Raw genomic sequence first — 18,267 nt, forward strand, 5'->3', positions numbered from 1 at the left:
TGTTTCTTCTGAAAAAAAAAAAATGACCCAACTGGGTAGTTGATGTAAAATTTCACTTGGTTTTAGCACCATTGTGTGGTACCAAGTGTTATAGTCTAAAATCTTTGATGATGTTTAACTGAATTTAATCAAAGTACTCAACTACTTTCCAATTATTTCTGTTCCCTTTTTATAGGTTTACCTGCTCTCGTTGTAGCAATTTCTGTTGGATTTACCAAGGCAAAGGGATATGGCACTGTTAACTAGTAAGTGTGATCTAGGGATGCAACAATAAAAAAAAAAATTCGGAACTGATCCGTTCCGATAACAAACATTTTGAGTAGCAGCCAATTCCGATCTGATACACTTATATTACACGCAAATGTTATGGTGATTTATAATGTTTTTGTGCCTTTAGTGGGGCTTAACAACAACACAATAGTATACGCGCTATATCGGATTTGGATCGGTCTGCCAGTATCAGAGCCGATACCGATACTGAGTAGTATCGGATCGATGCATCCCTAGTAGGATCATGATGAAATAGATCAGTCATCTATTTTTGCCTATGTAAAGTAATTCCTATTGCTTTTAATGGCCAGTCGGTTTCTGCATTACATTCTTCAAGTGGAAACTTTTAAGTAAATGTTTAAGCAAATTAATAACAGCCACATTATCTGACAACCCCATTGCTGATTTTTCTTTCCCTCTGGTCTCTCTATCCTTTTTTCCTTCTGTTTTTCTCACTCTCACTCCCTCTTTCTTTGTGTTTTTTGTTAGCTGCTGGCTGTCTCTGGAAGGCGGATTGTTGTACGCATTTGTGGGACCAGCTGCTGCTGTCGTCTTGGTACAATTTCTCTCCGTGTTTGATTTATTCACAGAAATCTTCTGTCCCTCATTTCTAAACTCAATGTTTAATGTTGCTAGCATCACTGCACCCAAACATAGAATTTTATAATAAATAAACCACCACAATTTCTTATGAATGAGAATGCAGACAGTTCCAGATTACAACCACATAACTCATAATATCCACGTGTTTCAGTAGATCTGTTTAAGCACAGCATATGCCAAGTGTGGACATAATAGTCATTACACCACTGAAGATTAATTAAACAAGATCTGGATTTAGACTATATTAACATGGATTACAGCGATATCTATTTTATTCAATAACAGATTTCATTTTGTCAGACAATATAATGGTGAATTTACTATACAGTCTCATAAGAAATTTAATTGTAATGCAGTTTTTGTCTGTTTAACCAAAATGATTCTGTACATTTTTTTAAATTGTATATTAATATTACAATTACAAATTACAAGTGTACATTGTCTATTAGTATTTGCTGTAGTGTCAAAAAATTGTATTCAAAATCATAGCTTTTTGGAAATTGACTCCTGAAGTTATTATGACAATTCTAGTGCAGAAGTAGCTTGAATAACAACATTTAGATATTGTTATACACAGTACTGTTACATCATTTTAAAACGGAACAAAACCAAAGTTAAATGAGACAAAATACTGTATACATCACATTGGAGACCATAGGACCATTTCTCTATTGTGAGACTGGGCTGGATCTTAATATGTACATGTGTTCACCTTTCTCCTCTCTCTTCACCAGGTTAACATGGTTATCGGGATTCTGGTTTTTAACAAACTGGTGTCTAAAGATGGCATAACTGATATGAAACTCAAGGAGAGGGCCGGGTATGCCTCACAGCATTCATTCATCTCATTGGCAACCAGCTCTAAGAAAGAGATTCATTGGCCAGACCTTTCATAACATCTCTCCCCTCTCCAGAAGAACACGTTTTGTCATGAATGAATTAGAAACACTACAAAAAAATTAATTTCTTAAAATATTCATACTAATATTACCTTAATAATAATTTGGGTTAGTTTACCCAAAAATTTAAATTCTTAGATATTCTACTCACCCTTGAAGCCCCCTAGGTGTATGTGACTTTCTTCTTTCAGAATAATCCAATCAGAGTTGCTCAGAGTTTGTTGTCAACAGTTCAGAAGAAGTGAAATAAAGTGTGCGCATCTGTAATAAAACGTCCCTCACATGGCTCCGGGGGGTGAATAAAGGCCCCCTTTAGTGAATCCAGGCATTTTTGTAAGATAAATATCCAGATTTCAAACATAATAAACACTTTTTGTTTTGTTTTGTTCTCTCTCCATGCAACTACATCCACTTGCATGTCTTCCGGTTCCCAGTGGTCAGCAGAAGTGAGAAAAAAGTGTTTACTACTTTTGAAATCTGTATATATTTATATATATATATATATTACAAAAATGCTTGGGTTCGCTACAGTGGGCCTTTATTCACACCCCAGAGCTGTGTGAGGGATGTTTTATTACAGATGCGCAAACTTTATTTTACATATTCTGAACTGTTGACAAAAAACACCTGCTTAAACCCATTTAAAAAGGCTTGGAAGAGCAAGGACAAATTTTAATAAAACTCTGACTGGATTATTCTGAAAGAAGAAAGCCACATACACCTAGGATGCTCCGAGGGTGAGTAGAAGATGGACAAATTTTCATTCTCGGGTGAACTAACCCTTTAACATCCTTAAAAGGTGAAACTAATATGATTGTTTCCAGAGACTATAAGTTCTTCTATACCTTGAGTTTTACAGAAAAATTGGCAATCCAAATTAGCAAGGTTTATGCTTAAAAGTAGAAACAACTACATTTTTCACCAGAAGAGAGGGGAAGAGATCACAAAGGACTGGTTATTGGTCCCGTCGACAACAAGATGACATTTCTGCTCACTCATTGCATTTTTTTTTCATTTGCGTTGGTGATTTGCCATATGTGGCTTAATCATTTCTCCAGCTTCTCTTGATTTTTAGGTGTTGCTGTGCATCTTGATACAAAGCTGTTTAAATCCATGTGTGCCATGTTTCTGTATGTGAAATGTTTATTTGAGGGGCAGTCACAAAGGAGCCGGCAAAGGAAATCTGACATAGCACATCAGCTTCATGCGTCCGATCGATAGCACTCAGGCTGAGCGAATTTCTTATTTTATTTCCATTGATTTTGACAAGTTTTCAGTCGTGCGAGTTAAATGTCATTGAAGTTGAAGTATGAACTAAGAATTGTTATTATAGACCTCATTATAAGGGTTTCACAATCGTACGCCGTCCATCTCCGTGCCATGTACCATCAATTACACACTGGAATTGTTAATCTTCCAAGATTCACATGCCTTCTTACCAATCAGACTTCAGAGCGGAAACATGGCCTGAGATTTATTACCGAGAAGACGAATATTACTCATGTTATGACTCATGATTGACTGTCTGTGTTTCTTTTTCTGGGCTGTGCTCCACTGCCTACAGGCTGACGCGTGCCCTTACTGGCATCATTTTTGCATCAGATTGTTTTCTTTCCCTTGCCCTTATCTTTCCTTTGTGTTTTTAGATTATTATTATGAATATTTCATTTCAACTATGTTGTGTTTGCCTCTGCTATGATCTCTCTGATCGACTGTGTTTGTTTTTGTGCTCTTTGAAACATTGTATCAGAGTTACCACAGCATCCCCTCGCTCACACTCAGGGCTCTCCTCTCTGCCCCGCCCACCCGACACTGATTGGCTGAGATGCAGGTCCGTCCACCCTCTAATTTAGCCTCTCCCACAATACAGTTTTATATTAGTGCTCAAATTTGCCTGATGCCATCATAATGGGATTTTAGGACTGTCAATTTTCAGAATAATTCTGATGGAAGCATGCTGGTTAGGTTAAATGTGCTTTAGATTACACATTTAGATTTAGAATAGCTTCAGATTAAGTTTTCTGATTCTTGTGTGAATCCATAAATTAGTGTGTGTGTGTGTGTGTGTGTGTGTGTGTGTGTGTGTGTGTGTGTTTGGTAGTGTGTGAAAGAATGCTTGCATGTGGATTTCATTGTCTGGACATTTTGGATAGGGTTGGATTTAATTTTTTTAAGTCAGAGTTTCCGTTTGTGTGTAAGTAATAATGGGAAATATTTTTGCAATTCCAAAACTCTTATCTATATGTTTGCTTGAATATTTTCCAGCCGCATTGCGTTCTCTGCGGAAACCGATTAACTCAAGGCTGGCTGCTGTTGTTTGGTGCTGATAGATGGGAAGGGTGAATTAGATTTAGAGGGAGGATTTTTTTATGTATTCTTTTTTCCTTTTTCCTCTCTCCCTCGCCCTTGTTCTTAAACACAGCCTAATCATCATTTACCTAATTAATAAGCCCTGCTGTTAATTCTGCTTAGTGAAGGAGTAGCACTTTGGATAGTCTCTGTTCACCTGTAAATGCTGACATTTTCTTCATTTTTAAGAGTTTTAAAGGGCATTTTGACAAATTGTCGTGGCTGTCATCGAGAATTTGTGCATTGCTTTATTACCTGCGGCAGGACAATTCAAAAGATGAACTGTTTTTCAAAACTGGAGGGTAAAATAAATGAGAAAGTCAATATTTGGTAAAGGATCATAAGCTCTGTCTTTTAAGTCCCTCCAACTCCACGAGGACTAGCATGTAATTCAAAAAATGCTGATTGCTTTTTAATATCACTGGCTCTAGTTGGGGGATATATTGGTCACATTGGCCTTTTGCTTGGAATTGAATTTCTTATGTGGGGTTTAATCTACATGTCTGCCAGAAGCAGATTCAACTTCCTATCCATTTGGGAAGCCATGCCAAATTGATGGCTTTAATTGTTTTTTGCAAGTGGCTATTTTGTGTACAACAGAATTACATACACTATGATAATTCAGCTTTGCCATAACATACATTTTATTTTTAAATATATTAGAAAACAGAAGACAGTAACTTTAGATTGTAATAATATTTTAACCATGTTACCCATTTTACTGTATTTTAACAAAAAAATTGGACTGTTAAACAATGCAGGTTCTCTTATTATTTTTTATTATTCTTTTCTGAAAAGGGAATGCATGTTTTGCACATTTTTCACATTTCAAGCAAATGTTAAAATGCATTCAAGATCCTCTGTAGAAGTATATTTTTAAAATCTCAAATATGGTTGTATGCTGTACTGAACACATGATTGTGTGCTGCAGTTTAATAAAACAAAACAAGCCACACACATATATCTATGCAGAGTTTGATATTGACAGTTATGGCTGTAGATGACTTTAATGTCTCCTAAAATGACCGTGATTTAGTTTGAGTCTATGAATGCACGATCTCTGGCTGTCAACACGCATGAATGTTTGTGGGTATGTTTTTCAGCCAGCTTTCTTCGAGTTCCCATGTCTCTCTCCAGGGCCCAAAGACAGATGCAGAGTGGGACGGATAAACTGCTCGCAGCCTAAATCAAGCAAATTCCATATGGCATACTAATGCAAAAGAAGATTTTGAAGTCATTGATATGACAGAATCAAAATCTTATCATGTAGCATTGTACATGGACTGTCAGTGGAAATAAATGATGGTAATCTATACATACATGCACTGCATATAGAGTTTCTTTTTTTTTCTCTCGCTAGCTGTTCGTCCCGCATGATCAATCAGGCCTATTTAGATATGAAACTATCGTGACGGCATCTTTTCTGTTATTCCCGCACTCTTCCCAAAGCCTCGACAGAGATCTGCCCTGAGTGAGAGCTGGAAGGGGATTCTGTGGCCGCTAGTTGTGTGTATCTGTGTGGATATAGATGTATGTGTCTGTGTGTGCGAGACTGTGTGTTTGGTTAAATGTCAGCATACATGTGTATTTCAGTGTGTTGATTTGACTTTGCAGTCAGATGACAGTGCCACTGTACAATATGACGCTCAAATGTGCCAAGTGCGGAGTTATCTCGTCGGCTGACGTTTCCACCACAGCTACCAGTAACGCCATGTTAGTCCCGCTAATTATTTACCAACTCTTTGATGCTCTGCCTTCGGTTCTGTTTTCCTTTCCTTCTGCATATTTCTTACCTCACCATTCTTTGTCTTTTTCTGGTTCTCTCCCCCATTCATTTCCCTCACCCTGCTATTGCTCCTTAGCTGTTGTGTCAAAAGTGATCAGCAGAGACAGAACTTTTATTTTGTTGCAATGCTAAATCATGCAGATGCGATATGGGAGCTCATCTTGAAGCCCTGCTGTGTATGTTTGTGTGAGTGTGCAAGCGTGTTTGACCAGACAGTTCCTTGCTAGAGATTACCATGGTAACCATAATTTCTAATTTTAGTTACAAGAAATTACTTTTAGTTTTCATCCAAAACAACTTGCAGTGCATTCAGTTTGTGCATTCCCTGGGATTCAAATCCGTGGTTTTTGTGTTGCTAGCGTCATGCTCTACAAGTTACTGAGTTAGTGAAAGATCAATATGTAATCTATGCATAATCTATTACCTATAAATAAGCCATTTTGAGAAATCTGCCATGCAGTTGACAGATGCATTGGCACTTTCAGATATTTTTTTGTACATTTTGAGTAATATTCAGTGTTGCTATTGATAACTAAAACTATTGTGTTTCTGTAATTGAAATAAGGCTTTAAAATATTAATATAAAAATTTGTTGAAGAATGAACATTTAAATTGTTGCTTTGGCAACTACCTGAAATAAGTACTAAAATTACCAAATCTAAAACGAAAGTAAAATAAAATAAAGCAAAATAGAAATATAAATAAAAATAAAAATAATAATAACAAATAAGCATTTATAGTACATAACAAAATTATTTTAAAAAATTATATTAAAAAAATTAAAGTCTCATTCAAATTATATATAGTGTAATATACTATAGTACTATACAAGTAATAAGAAAAAAGTGCTTATAATATTCAGATAAAACATGCTAATTTCAGCACATTTATACACATCTCAGTTGGTATAATTCAAATGAATTAGATTATATTGCATACTGTATACTGTATGTAGTGTATATCAGAGATATTAAAACTCATTCACTATCACTAGTGAATTCGCTGGTCACTATACTAAAAAAAACATATAGAAACAGTTTTCACTCAGATATGGCTATTTAATAACAAATAAATTATAAAAACTCAAACAGTATTTTCTTGGTGTAAAATGTCCCCCAATTACTTTCAATTACTTTCAACTTTGAAATATTATAGTTGTTTTTATGGTGTAGCCATAAAATGTTAGTTTTTTTTTTTGTTTTTTTTGCATCTCTGCATTTTTATTTTTTTTCTGTTTCTCTTGTGATGACAGTAGTGAACAAGTATTCTGTAGTGACAGTAACTGTACGGTATGTAGCTTGTACTCTGTGGTATTTTAGTGGAAACTATGGTTGCCATGAGACATTTTTGTAAGAGCTATTAATAGCTGCTATGTCAAGAATGGCTTATCTGACTGTGAGACTGCAATGAGCTATATTTATCAGGTCTCTATCATTAGCCTGTTGCTGGTACTGGCTGGGTTTTTAACTCCACAACGTGAGATAAAAAAGACCAGCCATTTATTAATGTTCGTGAGTATGTGTAGAATGGGGTTGTACGTGGCAGAAGTCGAGAAGCAGTAAGAGAGGTTCAAATCATGCAACCTAAATTACTAATTCATATACATGTATTTATTTTGCTGGTGAATTGCAGCAATTGGTAAACATCTCATTAGATGAGTAGAGTTAAAGGTCAATGAGGTTTTATTACACTATGTGTTTGAGATATGAGGTTGACTACATTAGCAGTTAGCTGTTTCTTGCGTACAGAATGTCAGATGAAAGCTTTATAGGACTGAGCACTTCATAAAGACTATTAGGTTCACGTCTTTATAGGGTCTGTATATCTGTTTATGAAAGACATCTATTGTAATGTATTTAAAAATTAAATGAATTGTGATTATTTTCCCACAACTTTATAACCACTGCACTCTTTTTTGTTTATATGAGCATCCCTGATGTGTGTGTATGTGTGATTGGCAGATTGTGTGTTTGTTGGTGCATTAAAAATATACAAATTCAGTAGACAGGAGCAGATAAATAATTAAATCTTAAAAAAAAAATAAAAGGCAGAAATAAAATAGTAAGAATAGTGAGACGTAGGACTTGCCAAGCATGCTAACACAATCCATGATCAGGGGAGAGTTCTTCTCTAAAGACTACTGAAATATCTACATTCCTTCATCTTTCATCCTCTCATTTGTCTTCCTCTTTTTCATTGCCCATTGCTCCTTTTTTATTGCTTCTTTTGGCTTATTTTTCCTGTTGCACCTATTCAAATATGTTTTGAACTGTGATTGAACATACATGTTTTGAGCACTGATATATTGATATTATTCAGGGTATAATCAACAAAAAGGGCAACTGTAGCTCATATTGAACACCATATTGATCTGTGTATTCATATATTAATGCTCTTTAGTGCAATACCGCATTCAAATTTGTAAAACACTCCTCAGACTTCCAGGAAATCAATGATATATGTGATAAATATTAATTAGTTTTATAAGAAATTTCTAAATATCAACCAGAGTCACTCCAAAGGAGAGGCATTTCCTTTAATTTTGCCCTCTTTGTCATTTTGAATGGCAATTGTGATATGTACAGTCACTCAGTGTAATTCTACTCCTGTCCTGTAGGGCGTCGCTCTGGAGCTCGTGCGTTGTACTGCCACTGCTGGCTCTCACTTGGATGTCCGCAGTCCTGGCCATCACCGACCGCCGTTCAGCCTTGTTTCAGATCCTTTTTGCCGTCTTTGACTCCCTCGAGGGCTTCGTTATTGTTATGGTGCATTGCATCCTACGCAGAGAGGTGAGAGAACCTGTCTGATATCTGGTTTCAAATTGGCTGACTTTTTAATAATAGATGCAGATTACATACTTAGAGTTTTTTTTCTACAATGAATTAGGTACAAGAGGCAGTAAAGTGTCGTGTTGTTGACCGTCAAGAGGATGGAAATGGTGACTCTAATGGATCTTTCCAGAACGGCCATGCTCAGCTGATGGTGAATTGCTGCTAAATATCTGTATTTCTGTTACACATTAAGCACAAAATTGTGGTTTAAAGCTTTTGTTCTCATTGTTTTCTCCAGACCGACTTTGAAAAGGATGTGGACATAGCTTGTCGATCAGGTGAGTCTCTCAAAACACACGCTCCGGTCACTTAAAGTTGTTGTGACATCCCTCTGAGAGGTTAAGACAAGACTAGTGCCATTTTACAGGCCACACAATGCATTTTCTTCAAGGAGATTCAGAACACGATCTGATAGCTGGCGGAAGCAAAATGCAGATAAATAGACTTGTCTGTTCCCCTGCCATGCCTCAGATCTGCCGGCCTGTCCTAATTAAGTCCCTCACGACATTTCATTATCAGATAGCAGCTTTCTTCTCTGATAACTATCGGAAATGGGATTCTGATTATTTGTCAAGACGAAATATCAAGCTAGCATCTGGAAATAGAGACTTGTGATGTGATATTTTTTGCTTTTTTGAAGTGTGAAGGACTAAAAATTAAGCCTTCAATCAGCCTTCCTTCAGTTAGTTGGTCTAAAGACTTTTCACATGTCTCGCTGAAGCTAAAGTTTAATTCTTGGCTGGATTATTGTGCAAAGCATAATGTGACTTTGCTTGCTCCTGTTTAATAATAACCTTTTGTACATTAGCCAGTTATTACCTGATAAATCACATAATGTATAATTAGCTTGCTGGATACTCATAGGACAATCTAAGTAAGAGAGAGATATTTTTATTTTTATTATTTCATTTGTAAAAGATTGATTAAATTTAATTGATTAGACGTGTTGTTCAATGACTAAAATGTAATGTAATGGTTCAAATGCAAACACAAACACAGATTACTACAGAATTTGGAAAAAGTAAAAATTGGATTTGGTCTCTGTTTTTGTTCTGTACCATGTTAGACCATAAACAGTATTATTCTTATGATTCAGCAAAGTTTCATTTAAATCGATTTCTTCATAATTTGAGCTGATACAAGAGCAGCAAAATGTAGCACCGCTTCATCAAATCAGCATGTGTTTTCTCTGCTGTGATCTCTTTTCACTTACTAAGGCTTATTCCCTTCTGATTTCCAGGCACCCTAAAGCGTTCCTCCCAACAAGGTGAGGAGAAGGTAGCTTCAAAGCAGATCACGGTACAGAAAGGCTCCAACTTCAACACCCTTCCTGCCAGCATGGCAAAGGTCCACCTGCAAAACGTTGCTGACTACGCCAGCCACACTCTCACCATGCGCCGCGATAAAGGTGGCATTGCCGGGGTCAGTACAGAGCTACCCGGAGCCAAATCTATTTATATCTGTGATGGTGAGCTCTTCAAGCAACTGGATGGAGCCCCAGGAGACAGCGGCGGTCCCGAAGGAGGAGGAGGTGGGTCAGGCCAGGGTTACGTGCACTTGCCCAACAACAACAACACCCTTAGGCCCGCAAAGGGCGGCAAGGATGACCCAGCCACCAAGTACAACATCAACATCGAGCAGTTACCCCAGACCAGGCTCATCCACCTGGCCAACCCCGCTGGCACCGATCCCGTGCCAGGCTTCGGGTTGAAGAGCCTGCCCACCGACCGAGTCAGCGTTTCCTGCTCAGAGAGGGACCCCCCAGTACAGACAGTGCAGAACATCTCCAGCGAATCCCAGATGACAAACACATGTGAGCAAGGGGACTCTGGGAACTCCGGAATGATGTCTAAGAGTGAGACCGTCTCAACACTGTCTATGAGCTCTTTGGAGGTAAGAAACAATGATATTCATGAGATCAAACAATGCAACCCTCTACACGGCAAGTAATTCACTCGCATATGGGACAAAATTTTGTGCTAGACAACTAAATTATGCATATATCATTAGCCATCGGCTAACAATAATTGAAGTAACTTCTTTTTTTATTTTTATTTCATAGGCCATTTATTTGAGTTAGAGAACTAAGAACAGTAACTATATCAGTGTCCTCACCAATGCATAATAACGTTCTGTTCATAATTTATTTTATCATTTACTGCTGTAAAAGCTCAAGCTCATTGAAGCAGGATCGATTCTCATTGGCTGTCAATGTTTTTATCACTGTTAAATCACTGTGAAAGTGATTCCAATGATATTGTTCCTTTGTATCATAATCATTATAGAATTTAATAGTGTAAATTATTCTTTTACATTTAAAATTATTTAAAAAACGAAATATTTTTGCGTTATAGTCTTTGGTGTTAGATTTTTACTCAAAAACAAAAATATTCTGAGAATTTGAGAGGTTTTCCTCTTGCCATCTTTATAGTGTACTTTTCTTACTGATATCAAATGGATGCACAGCATATTCTGACGGACTGTAAACTCCAGTGAATAGGTGTCCGACCCTCCATTGTTTTGGTGAGAATTTTCTTTTTCTCACATGCACTCACAGAGAGAAAGCGAGGGAATCCTATATATATCATTAAATAATCAGTGAGCTCCATGTAAATCATCCTCTTGTTTTTTCTTATTTAAGCAGAAGCCACTCCCATTTCCTTCAGTAGTGGGTGGAGCTAATGTACAACTGGCAATGTCATTGGCTAGCGCTCACATATCGCCATCTCCGTTTTGATTTTAGCAAATCAGTTTGAGCGAATGCAGACAATGTTATTAATATTCATAAGCCCAGCAGCTCATCATCAGACCTTAGTTCATTTTATATGATTGATAGTACACTTTAACAAATTATTTTTCAAAGTTGTAGATAAAACTGAATAATGGAGAATGTTGTACAAATGCCATTTTAGTTTTTCTAATTTAGAAAAAAGTTTCTTTGTAAATATTTCTCAAATTTGCTATCAATTTGAGTGAAATTTGTTTTTAAAGTAATTTTTCAGTAGTATTACATTGTTAATATTCTTAGCTGTATTTAAAGAAACATTACATGGCACAGTCTGGCGAGTGAACTAAAAAAATTGTGATTCTTTTGCTAAGCTGTTTGTAGAGGGTTGCAAAGTGCTATACATCCTTTTCCATTTCCTCATTGTCGAGAAGCTTGTTTGACTTCATTTTGTCTAAATAATGAAAATGCTCATCACAGTTTGCACTGAAAGATTCACAGCCTAAATGAATCAGAACCCCAGTGACACAGCAGCTTTCTAAATGACTATTCATTAACGTTTAATGGCTATCAGCGCAAATGTGATTGCATCTTACAACTCTGTAGATGCTGGTCTTGCTCTTTTTTTAAATCACCTTGTCTTTTCATCCTCATCACCTTTTTTTTTCTCTCTCTCAGCTTTGATTATTTCTAGTAACTGATGGACACTTTGGTTTCTGGTCCAAAGAAACTTGCTGTAGACCCATCTGCCTACAAGGCTGTGAATTCACATCAATGTTTGTCATATCTGCCACAAGGGAGCGAGTGTCCTAATTTATGTGCGGAGTGAAAAAAGCGTGTTTGTGGCGAGTGTCTGCGTAGAGGACTGTCATTACGTGGCTCAGAGTTACATTTCAACTGACATCAGCCAATGCACATGCACTCGCTTTCAATAAAAACTGCGTCGAAACACTTCATGGAATAAAAAATATGCAGATTCAAAAAGGAAGGAAGGAAAGAAGGCTACATAAATTATGCCTCTTTGCATTTGCAGTTATCCCTCTTAGAAAGGAAAGTCTATGCAAAGGTCAGATTTTGCTCATGCTTTAAAAGGGAGCAGATGACAAGCGTGGATTCCTCCTCACCTCAGGCCAGACATGCACCCAGAATGCATTGTAGGCTCACAGATGTTTAGCAACGCACAGCGCAGGCAGAATGTCAGACTGCCCTCAGACGCTCTCCAACAGGCTAAAGAAAGGCCATTCGGTCACAAGCTGTTTACAGCATGCTCGTGCCAGGAGCTCGACGGAAACTAGCAGCACAATGCTTTTACAAAATCTGTCCAAAGTGCCCGAAATTTTACAATTGATTTTTCTCTATTTATTGCATCTGGGCCATTCTCAAACAGTATTGACTTACAAAATATTACAAAATGTAATAAAATAAAATTAGTTTTTCCTATATTCATTATAAAAGGATTTATTAGGATTTATTAAATTGTATTCCTTTATTATCTTAACATTACTACTAATCACAAGACAAAACTTATTTTGTTACTTTCTGTGTTTTCAAAATCAAAATAGCTTAAATTTATACTGATGACAATTATATGAAATTATTTATAATCTTAATTGCTTTTAAATAAGTTGCTTTTAATGTTAATTTAACATATTTATTTAATATTGAATTATATTTTTTATTAAATTAATATTCAATTATATTGTGCACTAATGTTCAAACATTTTTTTTATTATATTATGTTGATTTTCTTGTTCTCTAAAGTTAATTGTTTTATTTTATTTATTTATTTTGCACTTGAATTAGAAAAACTAAATTAGTATAAATAGTAAATATATAAATAATTTATAACAGAAAAAAGAGGATTGCTCAAGATTAAACTATTATGTACAGAATTGAATTAGGTCTTTTATATGGAATTTCTTGAAATCTATAAAGTCTTTCTTATGAGTGAAAAGTCTAAAGACATGATTGTCAATATATTTTGGGAATGACCCATTTGCTGTTTTCCCCCTAAGACAACTCTGAAAGGACGCACAATAACATCCCTTTCTCATTTGCCCTTTTAGAGACGAAAATCGCGCTATGCAGAGCTGGACTTTGAGGTCAGTGTAATGTAAATCTTTCCACTAATGACAGCAGTCTTGTGTGGTGCAGTTTCATTCATCTCTGCAAAGGTTTAAATGCGGGTTTTGTCTTACAGAAGATCATGCATACACGCAAGCGTCACCAGGACATGTTCCAGGACTTAAACAGGAAGCTGCAGCATGCAGAGAAGGACAGAGATTCTCCCCCAGTGGACGGGAAGACTGGGAAGAGATGGAGCGTGTCGTCAGGAGGAAGCGATAAAACCAATCTTAGTGTATGAACTTATACTCATCACTCTCCCTCCTTTTCTATTCGTCATTAAGAGGATCTCATAAAAAATAGATATTTTGTAAAATCAAAAGAAATTATACACTACCAGTCAAAATTTAAAAAATAACTACGATGCTCACCAAGGCTGCATTTATTTGATCAAAAATACAGTAAAGACAACAATATTGTGAAATATATATAATGCTATTTATTCAGGTGATTACAAACGTTATTTTCAGCAGCCATTACTCCAGTCTTTAGTATCACATGAACCTTCAGAAATCATTCGGTCCCACTTTATATTAGGTGGCCTTAACTACTATGTACTTACATAAAAAAATAAGTACAATGTACTTATTGTGTTCATATTGTATTGTAAAACTCATTTGCTGTTATTGAGGTGGGATAGGGGTAAGGTTAGGGAGAGGGTTGGAGGTATGGGTAAGTTTAAGGGTGGGTTAAGGTGTAAAGAATGGGTCAACAGTGTAAATATAAATGTAATTACATGTCTTTTTTTTTTTAAATATAAGTACAATGTAAAAATATGTATGTACACAATAAGTACATTGTACTACATTATTAATTAAAATGTAAGTACATAGTAGTTTAGGCCACTTAATATAAAGTGGGTCCAATCATTCTAATAAAACATTAAAAGATTGAAAATTATTTTGTAAGTGACATGACATACAGCCAAGTATGTTTACCCATACTCGGAATTTATGCTCTGCATTTAACCCATCCAAAGTGCAAACACACACACACACACACACACACCCGGAACAGTGGGCAGCCATTTATGCTGCAGCACCCAGGGTGCTGTTGGGGGTTCGGTGCCTTGCTCAAGGGCACCTCAGTCATGGTATTGAGGGTGGAGAGAGTATACTTTACTGCCCACCCACATTCCCTGCCATCCCAAGACTTGAACTCACAACCATGGGATTATGGGTTCAAATCTCTAACCTTTAGGCCACAACTTTTCACCAGTAGTGTAAATTATACTATGCATTGAGATATTGGAGTGTGCAAGTTTTTTTTAATTTTCCTGATGAGTTTATAATATAATATAATATCATATAATATAATGAAAATGTCTTTAATTATTATTTATAGTGATCTTGTTAATGCAGGGCAGCATTTAATTAAATTCAGTTCAGTTTTTCTATAGTAATCTTTTTATTAATCTATTTGATAATGTATTAAATTCACAATAACAAAACGTGTTTTTTATCTTGACATTACTAATTACAGGGCATTATGTAGCTTAATTTTATTAATAAATTTTGTATTAGTTTTATTGTATTTTTTTTCCTACTTTTTCTGTTACCAATATCAAAATATAAGTACATTTATATTGACCAAAATACATGAAATTAATTACTTATATTTTTCAATAATGATAATAATTATTATAATATGTCCTAAAAATAATATTCATTTTCGTCTGGCTGGATAGCCTCTTTGGCAGCACTTCGACTGATTTTGCACCGAACAAGAAATTTTACAAAAAAATCTCCCTAAAATATTGTGATTCTTGTTAATGCAGGACAAGCAGCAGACCCCCAGTAAGCGGGCGTGGGAGGGCATAAGGAAGACCCACTCACCACCGTCATGGGTGCGTAAGGAGCTGGAGCCCCTACAGGCCTCTCCTCTAGAAATGCAAGCGGTGGAATGGGAGAAGGCCAGCGCCACCATCCCTCTGATGGGCCAAGAGATCATGGACCTGCAGACGGAGGTCTGAGAGACCCCCAGAGCATTCAGAGAAACAGAACAAACTACTCGCAGGGAAAAGGGACAGAGAGAGGGAGTGAGATTTGAGAGTGTGGACAAACAAAAGTATGCAAGGAGAGAGAAAGCAACATGGCTGTGCAATTTTTATTTGTGTTGTTTTTGTTTTTGTTTTAATCCTGGAATGGCCTTTTCCTTAATGTCAAAGCGAATCATAACACTTTCGAAAAACCAGGTCTGAGCCTGTTGCTGTGTTAATGAGCTGGCGCTACCAAGAACGGCTGAACTGGGCAAGTTGAATGCTGGGAGTGACTGACTGAAGAGAAGGACTGAAATTCAGAGTAAGAGCAGATGAGCCTTAGTGAGTGGCCTTCAATTTCTTACACTTCTGGATACACACACACATACAACACACAAATTAGTGATCATGTCACATTTATGGAAGAGAGAGAAGAAGCTTTCAAACTTCCCGGTAGGAATCAAGTGAGCTACACATCATTCAAAATCAAATTCTTGAATATTATTAGTCGTATTATCATCGTTGTTGATCAGTGTGACACACAACACATGCGTACGTTTGGGGCGCAAGAGGCAACGTGATTGCCCAAAGCCATTTGACTGTTAATCTGTCTCAAACGCTCTTCTGAGCCAGTACAGCCCACTGCTTCGCCACTGTGCTGTCCTGTGCACCGCACCGACCTTGGGATCCTTTGAAAGTCGGTCGAGGCTGAAGCGACTTCAGCATAAGATTCAGCTCGGAAGCAGGTTGGCGGTCCAGCTGGTGGGTTCATGAGAACCAACATGTCTTCATTCGCTTGATGTTTTCATCAGAATCACTGGAGCTGAGAGACCTGAAACAAACTGCTGAGTCTCAGATTGCGTGCAGAATCATGTTTGAAAGAGAAAACGGAGATGAATATGGATATATAAATATATATTATAAATAGTCATATATGAAACTGCAGAGGGGTGTTATTCTCTGGTTAGGTTGTGGTCGCACACAGAGAAAGCACAAGACTCACTCCTCAGAGTCCTGTTGTACAGCATTGTAATTATTTCCAGAAGAGTTCTACTAAATTAATTTTAGCCTATACATATCTTTCTTACTGTGCTTGGGGAATATTGTTAACATTATTATAGTTATCATTGATTCTGATTCCAAGACCCCCAAATCTCATTGGGTTAATGGACTTTATCAGTGTTCTGTAACATCATGTAACAGTGTGTATTTCGGTATCACTGACTGTCACTCCAGATGATACGTACTTGCCTGAATTCTCCACCATCAACCCCTCCTTCTCCTCCTCTCCCTCCTCTCCCTTTCTTTCCACACTCCCTTTTTTAAGTTCACTGGGGTTTCTTTGTTATTGTACAGTTTTCAGAGCACAAAATGAATGTGTCATATTTCTAATAAAAAAAGTATATCTATATAATAAAGGGTTAGATGTCGTATTTATGGCACTGTGAAACTTTTTGACGTCTCATTGGATGCAGAGTCCAGATAGATAGATAGATAGATAGATGAATGGATGGATGGATAAACAGTTGGATGACAGATGGATGGATGGACTGATGGATGGATAGTTGTATGTTGGGTGAATGGATGGATGGATGGATAGTTGTATGCTGGGTGAATGGATGGATGGATAGTTGTATGTTGGATGAATGGATGGATAGTTGTATGTTGGGTGAATGGATGGATGGATGGATAGTTGTATGCTGGGTGAATGGATGGATGGATGGATAGTTGTATGTTGGGTGAATGGATGGATGGATAGTTGTATGCTGGGTGAATGGATGGATGGTTGGATGGATAGTTGTATGCTGGGTGAATGGATGGATGGATGGATAGTTTTATGTTGGGTGAATGGATGGATGGATGGATAGTTTTATGTTGGGTGAATGGATGGATGGATGGATAGTTGTATGTTGGGTGAATGGATGGATGGATGGATGGATAGTTGTATGCTGGGTGAATGGATGGATGGATGGATAGTTGTATGTTGGGTGAATGGATGGATAGTTGTATGTTGGGTGAATGGATGGATGAATGGATGGATAGTTGTATGTTGGGTGAATAGATGGATAGTTGTATGTTGGGTGAATGGATGGATGGATGGATAGTTGTATGCTGGGTGAATGGATGGATGGATGAATAGTTGTGTGTTGGGTGAATGGATGTATGGATAGTTGTATGTTGGGTGAATGGATGGATGAATGGATGGATAGTTGTATGTTGGGTGAATGGATGGATGGATGGATAGTTGTATGTTGGGTGAATGGATGGATGGATGGATAGTTGTATGTTGGGTGAATGGATGGATGAATGGATGGATAGTTGTATGTTGGGTGAATAGATGGATAGTTGTATGTTGGGTGAATGGATGGATGGATGGATAGTTGTATGCTGGGTGAATGGATGGATGGATGAATAGTTGTGTGTTGGGTGAATGGATGTATGGATAGTTGTATGTTGGGTGAATGGATGGATGAATGGATGGATAGTTGTATGTTGGGTGAATGGATGGATGGATGGATAGTTGTATGTTGGGTGAATGGATGGATGGATAGTTGTATGCTGGGTGAATGGATGGATGGATGGATAGTTGTATGTTGGGTGAATGGATGGATGGATAGTTGTATGCTGGGTGAATGGATGGATGGATGGATAGTTGTATGTTGGGTGAATGGATGGATGGATAGTTGTATGTGTTGGGTGAA

At 37.0% G+C, this 18,267-nt stretch overlaps 1 protein-coding gene across 12 annotated transcripts in view; it reads left to right on the plus strand.

The window, feature by feature from the left end:
* The window catches only part of adgrb1a (adhesion G protein-coupled receptor B1a), an 85,456-nt gene extending 68,463 nt beyond the window's left edge, over positions 1-16,993 (plus strand). For 6 of the 12 annotated variants that reach the window (XM_026283713.1, XM_026283716.1, XM_026283722.1 and 3 more), the window contains 11 exons: positions 176-245; positions 760-826; positions 1,608-1,693; positions 5,736-5,834; positions 8,525-8,696; positions 8,794-8,889; positions 8,977-9,016; positions 9,979-10,631; positions 13,530-13,565; positions 13,664-13,822; positions 15,365-15,559. In XM_026283713.1, the coding sequence (XP_026139498.1) occupies positions 176-245; positions 760-826; positions 1,608-1,693; positions 5,736-5,834; positions 8,525-8,696; positions 8,794-8,889; positions 8,977-9,016; positions 9,979-10,631; positions 13,530-13,565; positions 13,664-13,822; positions 15,365-15,559 (1,673 nt within the window). Of the gene's footprint in view, positions 1-175; positions 246-759; positions 827-1,607; positions 1,694-3,522; positions 3,604-5,735; positions 5,835-8,524; positions 8,697-8,793; positions 8,890-8,976; positions 9,017-9,978; positions 10,632-13,529; positions 13,566-13,663; positions 13,823-15,364 lie in introns of all 12 variants that reach the window. The other 6 variants (XM_026283721.1, XM_026283723.1, XM_026283724.1 and 3 more) reach the window with 4 other exon arrangements.
* Positions 16,994-18,267: the final 1,274 nt, after the last annotated feature.

Source organism: Carassius auratus, chromosome 16 (assembly GCF_003368295.1).
Source record: "Carassius auratus strain Wakin chromosome 16, ASM336829v1, whole genome shotgun sequence".
Lineage (NCBI taxonomy): Eukaryota > Metazoa > Chordata > Actinopteri > Cypriniformes > Cyprinidae > Carassius > Carassius auratus.